Source organism: Nicotiana attenuata, chromosome 12 (assembly GCF_001879085.1).
Source record: "Nicotiana attenuata strain UT chromosome 12, NIATTr2, whole genome shotgun sequence".
In the NCBI taxonomy this organism is placed as follows: Eukaryota; Viridiplantae; Streptophyta; class Magnoliopsida; order Solanales; family Solanaceae; genus Nicotiana; species Nicotiana attenuata.
In genome coordinates this window covers 18499973-18518233 of record NC_032000.1, presented here as the reverse complement: position 1 = coordinate 18518233, position 18261 = coordinate 18499973, and the positions used below count along the sequence as shown (strand labels likewise).

The 18261-nt window shown below is 37.3% G+C and overlaps 2 protein-coding genes across 2 annotated transcripts; one reads left to right on the top strand and one right to left on the bottom strand.

The window, feature by feature from the left end:
* On the bottom strand, window positions 8318–12167 carry LOC109235351 ((S)-coclaurine N-methyltransferase-like). Its single transcript, XM_019401423.1, has 8 exons — window positions 11867–12167; window positions 10629–10737; window positions 10184–10408; window positions 9669–9768; window positions 9475–9585; window positions 9269–9352; window positions 9013–9071; window positions 8318–8834 (listed from the first exon to the last, which is right to left on the bottom strand). The coding sequence occupies exons 1-8, from the start codon at window positions 12051–12053 to the stop codon at window positions 8642–8644; spliced, it is 1068 nt and encodes a 355-aa protein (XP_019256968.1). The 5' UTR covers window positions 12054–12167; the 3' UTR covers window positions 8318–8641.
* LOC109235930 lies at window positions 14207–15311 on the top strand. Its single transcript, XM_019402173.1, has 2 exons — window positions 14207–14725; window positions 14778–15311. Exons 1-2 carry the CDS (start codon window positions 14207–14209, stop codon window positions 15309–15311), a joined length of 1053 nt encoding a protein of 350 aa, XP_019257718.1.

Sequence of the window (18261 nt, the reverse complement as noted above, 5' to 3'; positions counted from 1 at the left end):
ATTGCAAAGAGATATTCAAGGGAATGTCTTATAATTTTTATTATCACGACATTAACAAAAATGGCAATATCTTTCTTAGTCTTCCTCCCCCAATGGAATGAGCACAACAAGGTGCTAATACCACCATTAAAAGGAAAAAAAATTAAAGAAGATGTGCCAAAGTACAAGTTACACCATAATCTACATAGTATCTCTAACAAAGTTCATAAATCCTTCAAGGTTCGGAGGAGGTTCCGTTGGTGGTGGCGGAAAAGAAGCTTGTTCATCACCGCTTCCGGGCGAAGCAGCATCCTCCACAAGTTCCGCTATCATTTCTTCATAAGTTTCGTCTATCTCCGGTTGTGATTCTGCAAGTCCAAAATTTCTTCTTTCCGAGCGGATCCAATCTCTGAATAGTACTGATTTTTCCAAGCTCTCCCTCATAGACGCTCTATGATCACCTATTTGAAGTCTTGCTTGACTGAAAGCGCTCTCTGATGCCACTGTTGAAGCTTGAATACATAAAATATCCCGAGCCATCCTTGCAAGAACCGGAAAATGTTTTTCTCTTGCCTTCCACCATTCCAAAAGATCAAAGGTGTCGTCTGGATTCTCCTTTTCAAGGCCCTGCGACAAATAAACTTGAAGCTCATTTAGATGTGAAGTATCATCAATATTATTACCTTGAGAACCCCTAAACTCCGTCCAAGAACTAAGTGCTTTTAGGCCTGCAGGTCTTTTAGACGATTGTGAATTAGACGAAGTAGGAGTTGGAACATTTGGCCTAGCATTATCTAAGGCTTGTTGATAAGCATTATAAATTGTTTGAGCATTTATTTTAATTGAGGCTTTTGCCTCTGCAAGTGTAGCAAATTCCTCTTTTGAAAGATCTAAAGCCTTATAAATATTTGAATACCAAAAGTGAGGACCTCCTAATTTCATTGTAGGATTTAACATGGCAGGAACACCATAAATAGGGGGGATAGGGAAAAAAAATATTTTTTAAACTTTTCTTTCATTACATTTATAGCAAGTTGATAAATTTTTCCACCCTCTGAAAAATCAACAAACAAATCACATAGTGTTGCAATATAAACTAAACAATTTGAAATAGTAGGATAATATTGCCCAGACAATTCATTTGTAGCTTGATGAAATTGGTGTAAAAAATCTATAAGAATTTTTACATTATTCCAATCTTGATTTGTAAGGATTTCATCATCATCCTCACCACCAACACGAGCATTAAACGTTGCATTAATTGGGTTTCTATATTCATATGCAACTACTAAACTTTCGTACATATAATTCCATCTAGTCGGACAAGCTTTAGGAATCTTTCTTTCTCTAAGGCCAAATTCATCACATTTTTTAAAATACTCTCTAAGTCTACTTCTACCGTTTGAATAAAAAAGTCAATTAAGAGCCATTTTAACCTTTTCAATTTCTAAATTTAAAATTCTCATACCATCACCGACGATTAAATGGTAAATATGACAAACACATCTAACATGGAAACAATTACTAAATGCAGGATTTAGTGTTGTTGTAAGCAAGCCTATAGCATTAGTGTTACTAGAAGCATTATCCATAGAAATTGCCATTATTTTATCTCTAATGCAAAAATATCTACAAATATCTGCAACATTGTTAGCAATAAACTTACCTGTGTGACGTGAATTAATTATTCTATAAGCAATAATGCATTTTTGCCTTATCCACTCCTCATCTATCCAATGACTTGTAACAGTTAGATAATCACAGTCATTATTACTTCTACCAATATCAGTAGTAATAGCAATCCGAGAATTTATATGAGTAAATAAATACCGCAAATATTGTTCATATTCATGTTTATATTTATAAATATCGCTCTTTACGGTTACGCGAGGCCAACCTTTATAAGTAGGATTAAAAATTCTTCTAATATAATGCACAAAGTGAGGGTTAAAAGGAAAACTATAGGGCAAGCACATAACGGTAACCATCTTTGCTAATTCTTCACGATCTTTATTTGGATCGTAATATAAAATACCACCGGTCACAGTGTTAATTCCTGGTTGAACTAGATTTGAACCTGTACTAGGGTTAACCGTAGTATCTACACTTGTCCCCTCTAGCTGCGCTTTCATTTGAAAAAATTTAGCTTTATCTCTAGGGTGTGTTTTATGTGCCTAGTCAAACTACCCGTACCGCTACGGTCTCCAGTAAATTTATGCGCCAGCAAACTCCCACAAGTTTTACACTTAGCCTTATTTTGTTCTCTTAATTGAGTAAAAAAATTCCAAACAAATGATGTTTCGGGGCGTTTAGGAGGTTGTCTATTAAAAGTAGGGGTTTCTACAGGTGGGTCGGGCGGGGCATCAGTTGGGTTATTAATAGGACTAGTAGGTGTATCATCTAAATCCGGTTGGGTTTCATCTACATCATCATTTTCAGCATCATTTTCAAAAATAGTTTCATTAGGATAAAGAGCATTCATAACTTCATCATTTAATTGTTGACCTGGTGCAACATCATGGCAAATCGGAAAACTGAAAACAAGGGTTATCACTATCAAGAATAATAGGTGCAGGAGGACGGGTAACAGGTCTGGGTCGGGAAGCCAGGGGAAGGGTAGTAGCTTGGCGACTAGATTCACCAATTTTAGATTTTCCCTTACCACCAAAAATTTTTTCAAAGAAAATACCATATTAATTATAATTATGCAAACTAAAACAAACAAAAATATATTCTTAAAACTTAAGAGTTGGAACGAGTTTACCGAATTGACGAACAACTTCTTGAAATTGAAAATCGTTGAAGACTTGAATACTTCAATTCACCAACTTCACAATTTTTCACGAAATTGCAATAATAAAGTAAGCAACTATAGAAGAGAATTAGATATAGATTGAGAGAGATTGAGAGAGATTGATGAATTTGTGAGTAAAAATGAAAGAATGAGGGGATATTTATAGTTGAGAATTGGGAAAAAGTGTAATTATATAAAGTTTGGGGTTAAAATAAAGTTTGGGGGCCAAATGGCTATTTTTTAAAGTCCCAAACAGCTCTTTTTTTATGGCCAACGGCTAGATTTTAAAATCTGACCGTTGGTCATTTTTTATAAATTTTTTTTTTAAATTATAGCCGTTGAGGCCCGTTTGGCCCGTTAGGCCCGGTTGAACCGGCCCAGGCCCGCCTGCCGGTCCCGGGCTTAGCGGTCCCGGGCTCGTGGGCTAATTGTTCAAGACCGGCCCGCTACGGGCTTATAGTACCATTTGGGACCGGCCCACTGAGACCAGCCCGTTTGGCCCGCGGTCCTGGGCCGATTCCGGGCTGGGCCCGGCCCACAGTGCAGCCTTACTATAAAGTTTGGACTAAAGCTAAGACTTTGTACAATGATATACAACGTATATACAAAGTTGTATCAGATTTAGTCCAACTACAACAAAATAATCAAGATATGGCGAGTTACATAGGACAAATAGATACCTTAAAAGAATAATTTGACTCTCTCATGCCACTATCTGCAAGTGTCACCACGCAAGAGCAACAAAGGGATAAGTTCTTTATGGTTTTGGCACTGAAAGGACTTCGATCTGATCTTAGTCCTGTAAGGGATCAAATATTGGCAAGTTCTACAGTTCCTTCCTTAGTTGAAGTCTCTGCCCGATTATTGCGTGTTGGTTCAGAAACACTTGATACTACTAAAATTGAGACATCTTTGTTAGCTGTGCAAAATGACAACTCACAGGAAAAAAATTTCTCACTAAAGAGGAAAGGTAAAAGCTCTAGACCCTACTGCAAATATTTCAACAAGCCAGGCCATACTCGACAAAACATGTTGGAAACTGCATGGTCGACCATCACGTACTGACTATTGCAGTACAACCCACATGGTTCAGGCTCGTGGAGATACAGATAGTCAACCGGCTGATTCTATTACTCTATCTTGAGTGGATTATAGTGATTACTTGCAGTATCAAACGGCCAAACAACAATCACTTTCATCTAGCACCTCACAAATCGGTAATTCCTTTGCTTGTCTGACCAGGTCTTCACCCACTTGCTCGTGGATATTGGATTCTGGTGCATCTGATCATATTTCTAGTAATCACAATCTTTTCTCAAACCTTGTTTATTCCTCAAACCTCCCTACAGTTACCCTTACTAATGGTTCACGAACTGAAGTAAAAGGAATAGGAGAAGTGCAACTTCTTTCCTCTATTTCTTTAAACTCGGTCTTATTTGCTCCCGAATGCCCATTCAATTTAACTTCCATTAGCAAATTAACCAAAAACCTCAGTTGCTATGTCAAAATTATTGGCCAACTCTGTTGTTGTACAGGACTAGAGTACGGGAAAGACGATTGGAGCAAGATATGAGTCATATGGACTATATCATATGTCCAAATCACAACCGCCAGTTGCCTTCACTTCCGCTACCTCAGTTGATCTTCTCCACAACCGTTTAGGCCACCCGAGTCTTGTAAAGCTTCAGAAAATAATTCCTAGTCTTTCCACGTTGTCTCATTTTAAATGTGAGTCTTTTCAACTTGTGAAACACACTCGCATTTCGTTTCCCAAAAGAGTCAATAATAGGGCCTCGTCTATGTTTGACATTGTTCACTCAGATGTATGGGGTCCTAGTCGTGTTGTTTCAAGTTTAGGACTTCAATATTTTGTTGCCTTTATTGATGACTTTTCTCGTTGCACATGGGTATTTTTAATGAAAATCGTTTAGAATTATTCTCTATCTTTCAAAAATTTTGCACTGAGATAAATAATCAATTTGGTGTTTCAATAAAGGTACGTAGTGAAAATGCCAAGGGGTATTTATCATATTCATTTTCCAGATTCATGTCATCTCAAGGGATTACTCGTCAGACTTCTTGCGCATATACTCCTCAACAGAATGGCATCGCCGAACATAAAAATCGGCATCTTATTGAGACAGCTCGTACCTTACTTATACACCATCATGTTCCTCTTCGCTTTTGGGCAGATGTTGTTCTCACTGCTTGTTATCTGATCAATAGAATGCCCTCTACCGTGTTTCAATATCAAAGTCCTCACTCAATTCTCTTTCCTGGTCAAAATCCCTATCATCTACCTTTGAGAGTGTTTGGATGTACCTGTTTTGTTCATGATCGCAGTCTTGGTAATGAAAAACTCCAACCAAAATCTATTAAGTGTGTCTTTCTTGGATACTCTCGTTATCAAAAAGGTTACAAGTGCTATGATCTGAAAGCACATAAATATTTTATCAGTGCGGATGTAACCTTTTTTGAAACATCTCCCTATTTTCCACTAGACACTACAAACAAGAATTTGGTTCCTCAAGTTTTGCCAGTGCCTATCTTTCCCGTGCTACAGGTTAGTCTTCCAGACACCCCTCAAGTTGTTCCCCCTCCTCTTCCTCCTATTGCTAATACCAATAATAGCACTACTCCTGATCCAGATACATTGGTAACTTCTGATGACTCATATATTGCTCCTCCGTCAGCTACTCCAGTCATTCCTTCATCCGACGCAGCGACTCCACCAATTGCCATACGCAAAGTTATACGTACTACTCGACAACCAGAAAGATATAATTGTTTAAGTTATCATCGGTTGTCCCCATTATATTATACCTTTGTATCTACCCTATCTAATATACCTATACCAAAGACTATTAGTGAAGCATTGGAACATCCAGGATGGAGAGATGCTATGATCGAAGAAATGACTGCTCTAGAGACCAATAACACTTGGGATTTGGTCCAGTTACCAGAGGGAAAATCTACTTTTGGATGTCGATGGGTCTATACAGTAAAAGTGGATCAGATGGAAAACTTGATCGATTGAAGGCTCGCCTTGTTGCCAAAGGATACACCCAAATCTATGGACTTGACTACGGTGATACATTCTCCGATTGCCAAGATTGCATCTGTTCGACTGCTTATCTCCTTAGCAGCAATGCATCAATGGTCACTTCATCAACTAGATATTAAAAATGCTTTTTTACATGGCGAGCTCGCTGAGGAGGTTTATATGGAGCAACCTCCTGGGTTTGTTGCTCAGGGGGAGTCAGACTTCGTATGTCGTCTAAATCGTTCGCTATATGGCCTCAAGCGATCTCCAAGAGCATGGTTTGGTAGATTTAGCTCTGTTGTCCAACAGTTTGGGATGTCACGGAGTGAAGCAGATCACTCTGTTTTCTATCGACATAATGATCTAGAAAAGAATATTTATTTGGTCGTTTATGTTGGTGACATTGTCATAACTGGAAATGATCAAGAATGAATATCTCAGCTAAACCAACATATATTCAAATATTTTCAGACCAAAGACTTGGGGAAGTTAAAGTATTTTTTGGGAATCGAGGTAGCACAGTCTAAGACAGGCATTGCTATCTCACAGAGAAAATACGCTTTGGACATACTTGAAGAGACATGCATGTTAAACTCTAAACCTGTTGACACTCCTATGGATCTAAATGTCAAACTCGTGCCTGGACAGGGGGAGCCATTGGAAGACCCTAGCAGATACCGAAGATTGGTCGGTAAACTAAATTATCTCACTATCACACGACCGGATATTTCATTTGCAGTAAGTGTGGTTAGTCAGTTTCTCCAAGCTCCGTGCAAAGATCATTGGGATGCAGTAATTCGTATTCTGAGATACATAAAAAGAGCTCCAGGACAAGGACTGATATATGAAGACAAAGGTCACAAAAACATTGTTGGATATTGTGATGTAGATTGGGCAGGTTCTCCATCAGATAGACATTCTACTTCTGGGTACTGTGTCAAGATTGGAGGGAATATAATCTCTTTGAAAAGTAAAAAGCAAGACGTTGTTGCTAGATCCAGTGCAGAAGCAGAATATCGAGCTATGGCCCTTGCCACATGTGAGCTTATTTGGTTGAAACAACTCCTCCGAGAGTTAGAATGTGTCGAATTCAAACAGATGAAACTTATATGTGACAATCAAGCTGCCCTTCATATTGCCTCTAATCCCGTTTTTCATGAAAGAACGAAACATATAGAGGTGGATTGTCATTTTATTCGGCAGAAGATTGAGTCCGGATGCATTGCCACCAGCTTCATCGGTTCAAATGACCAGTTGGCAGATGTGCTTACTAAGTCTCGGATTGATCACATTTGTAGCAAGCTTGGAGCATATAACATGTACGCTCCAACTTGAGGGGGAGTGTTAGATATTTTCAGAGAGTATTTCAAATATTAGATTGTATGTCGGATAGATAGTCAAATATTGTAGGTAGAAGGCGTGATCTGAGGGATGCATTGTTGACTTATGTGTCTAGCTTTTGTGTATATATTCTCGATGTAATCTATCATTTTAAGTATGAAGTGAACTAATACACTTACATCATTCACAGATGAGAAGAAGTCAGAGCAAAAGTCAAAACAAGAGCTGAACATTGGATTATATACAACCTCGTGAACATTACAACCAATCAATCGAGAGTCTTCTATACATTTAGAAACTTTTTATTTATTCCCGAACGCATAAGAAAAGGTAGCTTCTCCTGCTATGACTACCTCTCTATTTTCAAAAGTATATAGAAATGGTAGGCACTGGGAGTGAATGAACTACCCGGGGAGAAAGGGGCAACCTCTCTATAGAAGGGAGCCAGTTAACTATTTTGATTCTTTTAGCGTGGGCTAAGACTTTTTGCTTTTCTTACTATTGATTGAGACCTAGCCTCTCTCCTTTGGTTCGATGCTCGGTCATCACGCCCTGTGTATGCTCTGTACCTCCTGCGTTTTCCTTACCAAGTGTGTGCTCCACCATTGCGCCATCTTTTTGTGCTAATACCCCACGTGCTGACCATGTCTCTGTGCCAACACCTCCTTTGGTCGCCTCTTTTCACTTGGCCCCGTCCTTGGCCTTCATGGCTGTTGTGGCATGCACAAGATTCCAATGTTTTCTGGTAAGGTGTGACAATAATCACCAATGAATTTCCAACTTCTCTTGCCTCGAAAGCGCTCTTTTAAGGCCAAACTCAACTAACCGCTTCCAACAGGTGAAATAAATTCCATCGTTGCACCGTACTATCACCTATTTTTTTCGCATATGCAAGCACATAAGACTCAAAGTTTAACACATACTCATGCACCCAGGGTCGGGGCATTACGCCATCCCTTCAAGCGATAAACAATGATTACTTATCCCTATTCTGAGGTAAACTCCTACTTTCTCTGAAGCCCATTGAAAGTTGTGTTTTGTTTATACATTCTGTCCAGAAACTCATTGCTTATTTCTGGTTCCGATGGTAGGAGAGTCCCTAGCTGGAAAGTCATTCCATGTGTCTTAAGTAACTCAATTAGATGCAATAACAAGAAGTATTAATGGAGTCAATCCGAAGTTCTACTCCTCGAATTTGAATTTGATGGGTAAAACTTGATTAGAAAGAGACATTGATAGCAATACATGCTCCTATATGCTTTAAGCAAGAAACTAATATGTAAAGATCACAACAATCAGCACATCGTCTAGTCTCCTAATGCTCTGTAAGTAAGGAGATCGGTGCAAGATCCAACTCTTCAAACATGAAACGTACAGAGTGTTCCCTATTTGAAGCTTTTGGGTAAAATGCATGAGGACAGCTGAGCAGACATGCTTATTTCTTCTACAGTTTGTTTGCAGTATAAGAGGGGACAGTTGCCAAATCATTTCTTCTTGAAGAGGAAATGTGCAACCATCCATTCTTCTCCATTGTTGTAGCCAAACAGTTCAGCAACTGAAATGAAAAACGTTCTCCAATAGACAGTCCACTTAACAGCTGAATCCTTCCCATAAGTTGACTCCATTATTGGCTTTATCGAAGTTTTGTTCTGGTCCATTCTCTTAAGCCATTCTTCACTGAAAAGGGGTATTCTAGTTTAGTTGTTTGATCAAATGAGCAAGGTTATTCTCGTAAGCTAAAACCCATTAAACAGCACCACAGATGATTTTTCCTTCTTTTTTATTTAAAATATTCAAATTGGCAAACCATGTCATTTTATCGCTCATACATCAATCATGTTCTATATAAGCTCACCTTGTCTGTGCATAATGCTTTCCGTTAACGAGCCAGTGATTAACCACAGAAACATCATCCTGCATGCAAACATCACCTTAAACATTAAGCAATCACAAAATGGTTTAAGGCCACAAAAGGCATGTTCTTTCAAATGCAAAATACTTGTTTCTTGTGATTTCTGGTAGTTGTTAGTCATTTATAAATCTTTCAATGGAATGTGATCGAATGTACTAGATGTAAGCAACAAGCAGCATGTTGGATTTTATAAGCTCACCTGAAAATAAAGGAGGAGATTTGCAGAAGGCATTGTACCTCCACTGAAGAAGTAGCGAGTGATCCAATCATCATCATTGACATCCTGCAGAAAATTATATACTATATCTGTAATTGAAGTAGGGAATGATTGATAGTCGAATTTATTCTAGTGAATAGATTCGTCATCATCTAAAAACCAATGCATCAGCAGATCAATGTATGTACCTCGAAGTGGTAAGCGAATGCCTTGTGGCAAAAATAATGAACAAAAAGAAGACTATCTGGCTTCATCCATCTGGAGATCTTCTTGAGGAGATCTCCGTAGTTCTTCATATGCTATGAAGTGAAAATATTTATTAGCTATATATCGTAACTGTAAATTGTAACCTGAGAACAAATACTCTGTTTAAACTCAATACCTCAAACATTTCAATAGACAATATTCGATCATAGGAACCTTCCATCTCAAATGTGCTAATATCTGCAACTATGATCTCCACATTCTGCAGCTGAAGTTCCCTAAACACACAAACCACAGAAAAATAAGATAGTTTTCAATATAGAACTTGATCTTTCCATTATTTTAGAAGAGAAACTATACAAACCCATATCAAAAAATCAACATTTAGAAAATTTTGTCCAGCTATAGGAACACCACAATGTGTACACAATCCACATAGTGGTGAACGTTTTGAGGGAAGACTCTGGTTAAATTAACATAATAAAGATTCTCAGATGAGTTTATTTAAATGATAACTAGAGCCAACACCAAATGGATTTCGTAACAGCAAGTTTGAAAGACTAATGAAGCAGGATATTTTTTCTTTTGATAAGTAAATGAAGCAGGACTTAGAAACGCTTATATGTTTCCTGAGTCAACATAAAACATAACGACAGTATGCTTTAGATCATCAAAGCAAATCAAAAGGAGTACCGGCATTGCTCTTCGATATGTGCTTTTTGAGTCACTGAATTGCAAATTCCAGTAATTTTGCAGCTACTGTATTTTTGTGCTATGTATAGAGAAAGAGATCCCCAGCCACATCCAACATCTAGTATAGTGTGTCCATCTTTCAACTGTGACCTTTCACAGTATAATTCCATCATTGCTTTTTCAGCATCCACTAAAGTGCTTGACTTGTCGTGGAAATAACAGCAGCTGCTTATATCAAACATAAACCAAGTAAGACTATCAGATTAAATTTGAACAGCGTATGTCGTGATAAAACAGGACATTATTATTGACTTCTTCTGATAGTATCACTCTCTTAGAAGTGCAACATACAGGAATAAAGTATGGCAATGAGAATGGAGTACTACAAAATGTATATTTGTAACCCAGAAGGAGGGTGAAACTTTAGAGTTATGGAGATACTTGCCTGTATTTGAAGTGCTTTCCAAGAACAAACTTGAAGAAAGACGTAGGAAGCTCGTAATGTTGGGACTTCGCCTTCTCAGTCATCACAGCTATAGGCATCTCTCTTAAAGCTGTAAGAGAAGCAGCCAGTCAATATTCTATAAAGGATGAAGCATGAAATTCCAGGCAAGCAATCGAAGTGCATCCTTATTAGCATAAAGCATATACTAGGCGTAGCACATTAGTCCTGTTCTCTCCGGGCTACCAGCATTATGTACTCAATGCAACTGGTTGGGCATTCTAAGGTGCCATTGTTCCAAATTTTAGTGTCTCAAGACCCAAATTCCACATTATTTTGACACTTACGCATACAGAATAACAGATAAAACTATGAACATAGCAGTATTTCATCATCTTCAGGGTCACACAGCCCTTTGTTGCCATCAGATTACTAATAATAGACAAGTTATAAAAGTTGAGCTAAAAGCTGAGCCAAAAGCTGGCCATGTATCATATACTATTAACAGAATCAAATACTTTATTACTGTGTGTCATATGAAACTCACCTTGGTTTAAATTAACAGAAAGCCTCACTTTTTTTCTAGGAAGCTGTCCCTATAGATCTTCTCGTGATACTCAAATACAAAAGAAGGTTGTACAAAATAGAGCATTGTGTTCCAAAATATATAATCCCTGCATTACTTATGCCAATTGACAAATTATTTATACCGAGTTCAATGTGGAATACACATATGATTAGTAATACCTACATAAAAACACGTAAATGTCAGAAATGTACTTTAAATTATTAAGTACGACTTAGTTAAACAATAATATTATTATTATAGTCCTGTATAACTTGTCTTTTAGCCAAACAACCCCTAATACTACATTCTAAAGTAATCCGTTATCCTTACTAAAGTTTCATTGGGACAGTAAATCAAGATATCTCGTCCAGCTGAAGTTGGTTACATTCCTTAATCCTTCCATTGCTAAATCTCAGCTTGTAAAATAGATTTTCTACTGCTTTTGGTTCACATGCATAATCCGCCTAGAATATTCCTAAAAATTGAGAAGTTACACTAAATTCTTCAAATTACAAGCTCCAGCAAAAAAGTGAAACTTCACCATAGAACTCGGAAACAAAGTTTAACCCACAATATATACACTGTGCTTCAGTAGTAGTGGAAAAACAATGATTTTCTGAAATTAAAACTGAACTTGAACTTTACAAAAAAAATGTTAGAGAAAAGTGCGTACAGTGCACAAACTGGAGAAGGTCAGAAAGCTGAAGCTCAGCGGAAGGCTTGTAACTGGAACGAAGTCGGGCAGCTAAGAGCAGTCGTGTGAGCCGCCGTATAACGGCGTCAGGCAGGAGGTTGCGCTCTAGAGAAGACAGCATTAAACGCACCGTAGCATTGTAAGGCACCTGTACTATCGCATCCATCTTTCTGATCTGCTTAAGGACTATGGAGAAGCAAAAATGGCCGCTGTGCACTTAAATTTCTCTTTTATGTTTCACTCTTACAATACAGGGGCTTATCTACAAGTTATGGGCAATGATGAAAGGAGAAAATTTTAAAGTACTACTTTCTTTAATAATTGAGTTTAAGTTACCTACATAATTGAGTTAATACCTAAAACCCCCTTAAACTAATCAGTTTTCTACACTAAACTATTTGGTGTCCCCAAAAGCCCCCCTGAAATATATTGTCCTTCATATTAAAACCCCCTCGTGGTGGAACTGGCATAATGTGTGTGAACACTCATATAACAAGCCATTAAAATGGTTCATATAACATAAAATAATGGCTAATTAGCCTAACCCTCATTCACATTTGTTTCTTTTTAATAAATATACTTCTTATCTCAGTTATATCCACCTTTCTTCCTCATTTTTTCACCATTCTTCCTTTTTTTAACCTTTCTTCTTTATTTTTCAGCTTCTTCTTCATTTTTTAAACTTTTTTCTTCAGTTCTCCATATGGGTTTTCTCTAAAATATTTCTCCCTCTCTTGTTTCCTCTGAAATTATTTATTCTCTTTCTTGCTTTAGTCTTCTTTCATGTCTTACACATATTGTTGAAAGAATACCAATTTAAATCTTCTTATTAAACTCAACACCTTGTAGAGAATAAAGTTTAATATCTTGAACCTTCTCTATGTAATTATAGAATTAGAGAATGTAATTGTTGGTCAACTAATTTTTTATTTGCGAAATTTTATTTTGTGTAATCTTTTTTTATGTAATATAAGGCGATTTTTAAGAAATGCAACACTATATGCCTTTATTTATATTTTTACTGTGCTACAAAGTGAATATAAATAAGGACTTATTCGATTGGAGTTTAGCATAAAGTACAATCACAATTAAACCTAAAATTAACACATGACATTAAATATTATTTTGGCCAAATTAAAACTCCTCAAATTAATTAATCATCTGGAAGTAATACATCACGAGTAAACTATATAAAAAAAACTTTTTACAAATTATAAGTTAATATAGTTAGACAGACGCATCTTTAAAAGTCTAACATAGGGTTTTAATATATAGGGTAATATAGTTCGGGGGGTTTTGGGGACACCGGATAATTTAAGTAGGTAAATGACAAAAAAGTAATTGTTTAGGCAGGTTTTTAGGCTGAGTTGAATAGCCACGTGTAGTGCTACATGACACGTTTTTTAAATAATTAGGAGTACTACAACGTACCTCTAAGAATGCAATGAGGAGTTTTTAATATGAAGGGCAATATAATTCAGGGGGATTTAGGGGTCACCGAATAGTTTAAGTAGGAAACTGACAAAAATATGATAGTTTAGGGGGATTTTAGGGTATTAACTCTACATAATTTTTTTTCTCCTCTAAGATCTGCCACCTTGCTTTTGGGGTGACTCGAACTCACAATATTAGAAGTGAAGCATGCTCATCACTTGAATAATATCTACTATTGTCTACGTGATTACAAATTTACAGTAAAAAACTTTTATACTACATCAATGAAGCAGTGCAAAGAGTATAGGAAATATTAAGAGTTAAATAAAATATTACTATTTTTTCCGTATTAATTTATATGCCATAATTTGATAGGACATGAAATTTAAGAAACATAAAAAAAATTAAAATTTATAATCTTGAAAACTTTAATAAAAAAAGATTTTATGGAATCTGCAATTTATGTCGCAAAAAAAAATTTCTCATTAAAAATAAAGTAAGTAAAAAGATAATTTTATTTAAATATAAACTAAATATATTATTCTTTTAGAACAAACAAATACAGAAAGTGGGTCCTATAAACAACACATACTGTACCTTCTTTTGGCAACTTTCCCTATTAGATCTTCTCGTGATACATAAAGTATAAAAAGGAGGTGTGGTCCAAAAGCGAAAACGTTTAGCTTGCACATACCAATTGATGATTTTTAAGAGCACTCTGTTCCCAGTAGAAACATTTAGCTTGATAAAAAATTTCACACTGCCACTATATAAAATTAAACTCAAGTTTAACTAAAATTTGCTATAAGAGCTAATATTATGAAAGGGGGGTTTTTCTCTTGAGGCTCACGTTACGCAAGGAATAGCTAATGTACGCCTTCTCCGATGACCCGCCGGAAACGATGCAATGAACTAGCTCTGGAAGCAGATACGATGGTGAGTTCAGAAAATAGGATGGTTACACCGGAATCCGGAGTTCCCCAAACCCTAGAACCACCTCAATTGGTTCACTGGATGCAAGGTATGGGGTGCGCTCCCACAATTTTGCAAGCTCCGACGAAAGAGGAACCAGTGAAGGTGAAAGAAGCTCAAAAACCAGTGGAAGCGGATGCGAATTTGGCAGCACAGAAGCTTACTTTCTCAGTCAATTCGCATGAAGCAAAGATCACCCTAGTAGATGTGGTGCGAGGGAATCGATCCATACATCAGGGATCGAAACTTGAATACTACCCACCGATTATGAAAGAAGGGATAAAAGTGGTCCGCCTCAATCAAATTGAAGTAGAAGAGGAAACTAGAAAGTGGAAATCAAGCTTGATTGGGTACGTATTAGGTGGTTTGCCGACATTCAAGGATATGTTGAAATTCGTCTATGGAGTTTGGCAATTTGTGGACACACCACAGGTATACCTGCATGATGCTGGATACTTTATATTCCGATTCCTGAATGATGAAGGTGTTAGAGTATGGGCCTTACACTTTCAATAATCGACATATGATCCTAAAACAATGGGAGACGGATTTTGATATTAGCAAAGAAACCAATCGAATTGTTCCTACTTGGGTAATCCTACCTGGGTTGCCGATTCAATATTGGGCAACTGAGAATTTGGGCAGAATTGCGAGCTACCTAGGAAAACCAGTATGCACTGATAAATTGACAGCACAAGGGGATAGAATCTCATATGCTAGAGTACTGGTGCACATAGACATTTCTCAGCATCTCCCTGAGCATATACTGATTGAGGATGAAAAAGGAGGATTCAAAGAGCAGAAGCTAGAATATGAATGGAAGCCCTCCTATTGTCAGGATTGTCTACAAATAGGACATATCGCTGGAAATTGCAAGAAGGAACAAGAGAATGAATTTAAACATGAGAAGGGTGAAGAACAGAACCGGAGAAGAAGAAGACAAACACAGAAAAAACAGCAAACAACCCAATGGAAAGTGAAAGATAATAAGACTCAACCACCAGAACAGGAACAATAGAAGGAAGAAGTCCTTAAGTAGGTTGAGAACAATATGAACAATGATGATCAAGGCAGAATAGTGAAAGGGAAGATGAGAATGGTGGCTCAAGGAGATGAATTGAAGGAAGGTGCCATGATTGATGAAGAAGTAGAGAAGCTGCTAAGCAAAAACAGATTCAGCTCGTTGAGAATTCAACCAAAAGAGATTACCAAAAGTGTGGAAAGGGACACTAGAACCTCTGATAAGTTTCCCCCATGATAGTTTGTTCATAGAACATCAGAGGGTTAAATAATCCCTTTAAGCAGAAGGAACTCAAGGCCTTCCTACTTAAGAATAAAGTGTCCATAATAGGGTGCCTTGAGACAAAAGTGAAAGATAAAAAAGTAGCTAAAGTGAAAAGGAAATTTGAAGGAGAATGGACAATTTATGCCAATTATACTGTAGCTCCTAAAGGGAGAATTTGGGTACTGTGGAAAGATCATCTAGTTGAAGTTCAGGTGGTTGTGGCAAGTTACCAGATGGTCCATTGTATAGTAAAAGATAGAGGTTCGGATTTCTCTTGTGAATTGACCTTTGTCTATGGCTACAACACAATTGCGAGAGGAAAGAAATGTGGAACCAGCTGAGAAGTCTTCATAATAATATAAAGGATCCATGGTTGGTGATGGGGGATTTCAACACAATTCTATCAGTAATGATAGAATGAATGGAAATCTTGTAAACCAAACAGAAGTTCTTGAATTTCAAAACTTTATAACTGATTTGGGATTGGGACAGCTGAACAGGAAGGGTTGGAAATGGTTATGGTGCAATACACGAGATGAAACAGATAGAATCTACAGTAACATTGATTGGGTGTTTGGGAATACTCAATGGTTCATGCTTTACAGTGAGATTGAAGCTTTCTATGATTGCCCTGGAGTATTAGACCATCCACCAATTATTATTAGCACTGTCAGAACCAAGCAGAGGCTGCCCAAGCCATTTAGATTATTCAATGCTATCCTACAACAGGGAGAATTCAAAGAAGTGGTACAACAGGTATGGTGACAGAATATAGAGGGGTATGCCATGTACTCGGTATGGAGAAAGTTGAAGATGATTGAGCAGAGTGCAAGACACATTAATAGGGAATTATCATCCTTGGATAGGAAGCTCAATATTATGAGAATTGAACTAGAAGATATATAGAAGCAGATGAGCACCGACTTATTCAATGGTCAGTTGATCACCAAGGAAAGAGATTTGCTACAACAGATAGAAAAAAGGGAAGGTATTCATGAGCAAATCTTAAGACAAAAGTCTAGGGCCACTTGGATCCAAGCTAGGGATTCAAACTGAAAAGTTTTTCATGCTCAAGTAAAAGCAAGGCAAGCTAGTAACAAAATAGGGTCTATATGCAATGAACAAGGTATTAGGTTGACTGAACCAAAGCTGGTGGAAAAGGAGTTTGTTCAATATTTCCAGAAGTTATTGGGAACCTGTGTAGATGAGTTACCTTGTCTGGATATCTATATTGTTAAGCTTGGTCCTTGCTTAACTAAAGAACAACAACTGGGGATGCTAAAACAGATTACAAGAGAAGAAATAGCTCAGGTAGTTAAGGAACTAGCAAATGATAAAGCCCCGGGCATTGATGGCTACTCAACTGAATTTTTTAAATACTATTGGGAGGATATTGGTACAGAGATTACAGAGGTAGTCTTGGAATTCTTTGCAAGTGGGAAATTATTAAAGAGTATAAACTGCACAACTGTTACTTTGGTGCCTAAAGTAGCAAGTCCTACTTATGTGAAAGAGTACAGACCAATTGCATGTGCACTACCTTGTACAAGGTGATAGCTAAAATTCTAACAGAGAAGCTGAAAACAGTGGTGGATTATGTGGTTGGGCCTGCACAGTCTACATTTATTGAAGGGAGAAACGTATTGGATAATGTAATATTGGCACATGAATTAGTCAAAAGGTTACACACAAAAAGGTGTATCCCCCAGATGCTTAATCAAGATAGATATAAGGAAGACATATGACTCAGTAGAATGGCCATACCTAAGAATGATTCTATTAGAATATGATATGCCAGTGAAGATAGTAGAATTGATAATGGAGTGCGTTACGACTGTGAGTTATTCATTGCTTCTTAATGGGGGTTTGACAACTAAATTCCAGGCAAGAAAGGGATTGAGACAGGGGGATCCTATGTCCCCCTACTTGTTTGTATTGGTTATGGAATACCTCAATAGAAGCTTGAAGACTCTTGATCAAATTCCAGATTGTAATTACCATCCAAGGTGTGCCAAACTCAAAATAACACATATTTATTTTGCAGATGACTTGATTATGTGTTGCAGAGCTGATAGAGTATCAATACAGTTAATGCTAAAGGCATTTCATCACTTCTCTGGAGTAACTGGGCTACAGGCTAATATGGAAAAATGTTCTTTATATGTCGCAGGAGTAACTGAGGAGTTCAAGAACTTGATTCTCTCTAAAATGCACTTTATATTAGGAGAATTCCCATTCAAGTATTTGGGAGTGCCACTGTCAACAAAAAAGTTATCAATAGTTCAATGTATGCCACTGGTAGAAAGAATTATAGCAAGAATCAAGTGCTGGACCACCAAGTTTCTATCATATAGTGGCAGGCTGCAGTTGATCAAAAGTGTCCTATTCGAAATGCAAACATATTGGGCACAGGTATTTCTACTACCAAAGAAGATAATTGACATGGTTACTACTGCTTGTAGGACATTCCTTTGGACATGTAGCAATGAGATATCAAAAAGATCCTTAGTGTCATGGGAGAAACTCTGTATGCCAGATTCAGTTGGAATTTTAGGGATCCTGGACTTCTACTCATGGAACAAGGCTGCCTTATGCAAGATGCTATGGGCCATCAGCACAAAAAAGGACATACTTTGGGTAAAATGGATTTCATAACTTTTATATTAAGAGGAGAAATTTCAGC

Excerpts from the sequence above, each read along its gene's own strand:
- LOC109235351 (XM_019401423.1), bottom strand. The coding sequence starts at position 12,053 with ATGGATGCGATAGTACAGGTGCCTTACAATGCTACGGTGCGTTTAATG. Across the intron at positions 10,409-10,628 it reads GGAAAGCACTTCAAATACAG|CTGCTGTTATTTCCACGACA; the intron begins GCAAGTATCTCC and ends TGATATAAGCAG. Across the intron at positions 9,353-9,474 it reads CATTCGCTTACCACTTCGAG|GATGTCAATGATGATGATTG; the intron begins GTACATACATTG and ends AATTTTCTGCAG.
- LOC109235930 (XM_019402173.1), top strand. The coding sequence starts at position 14,207 with ATGACCCGCCGGAAACGATGCAATGAACTAGCTCTGGAAGCAGATACG. Across the intron at positions 14,726-14,777 it reads AATTTGTGGACACACCACAG|GTGTTAGAGTATGGGCCTTA; the intron begins GTATACCTGCAT and ends TGAATGATGAAG.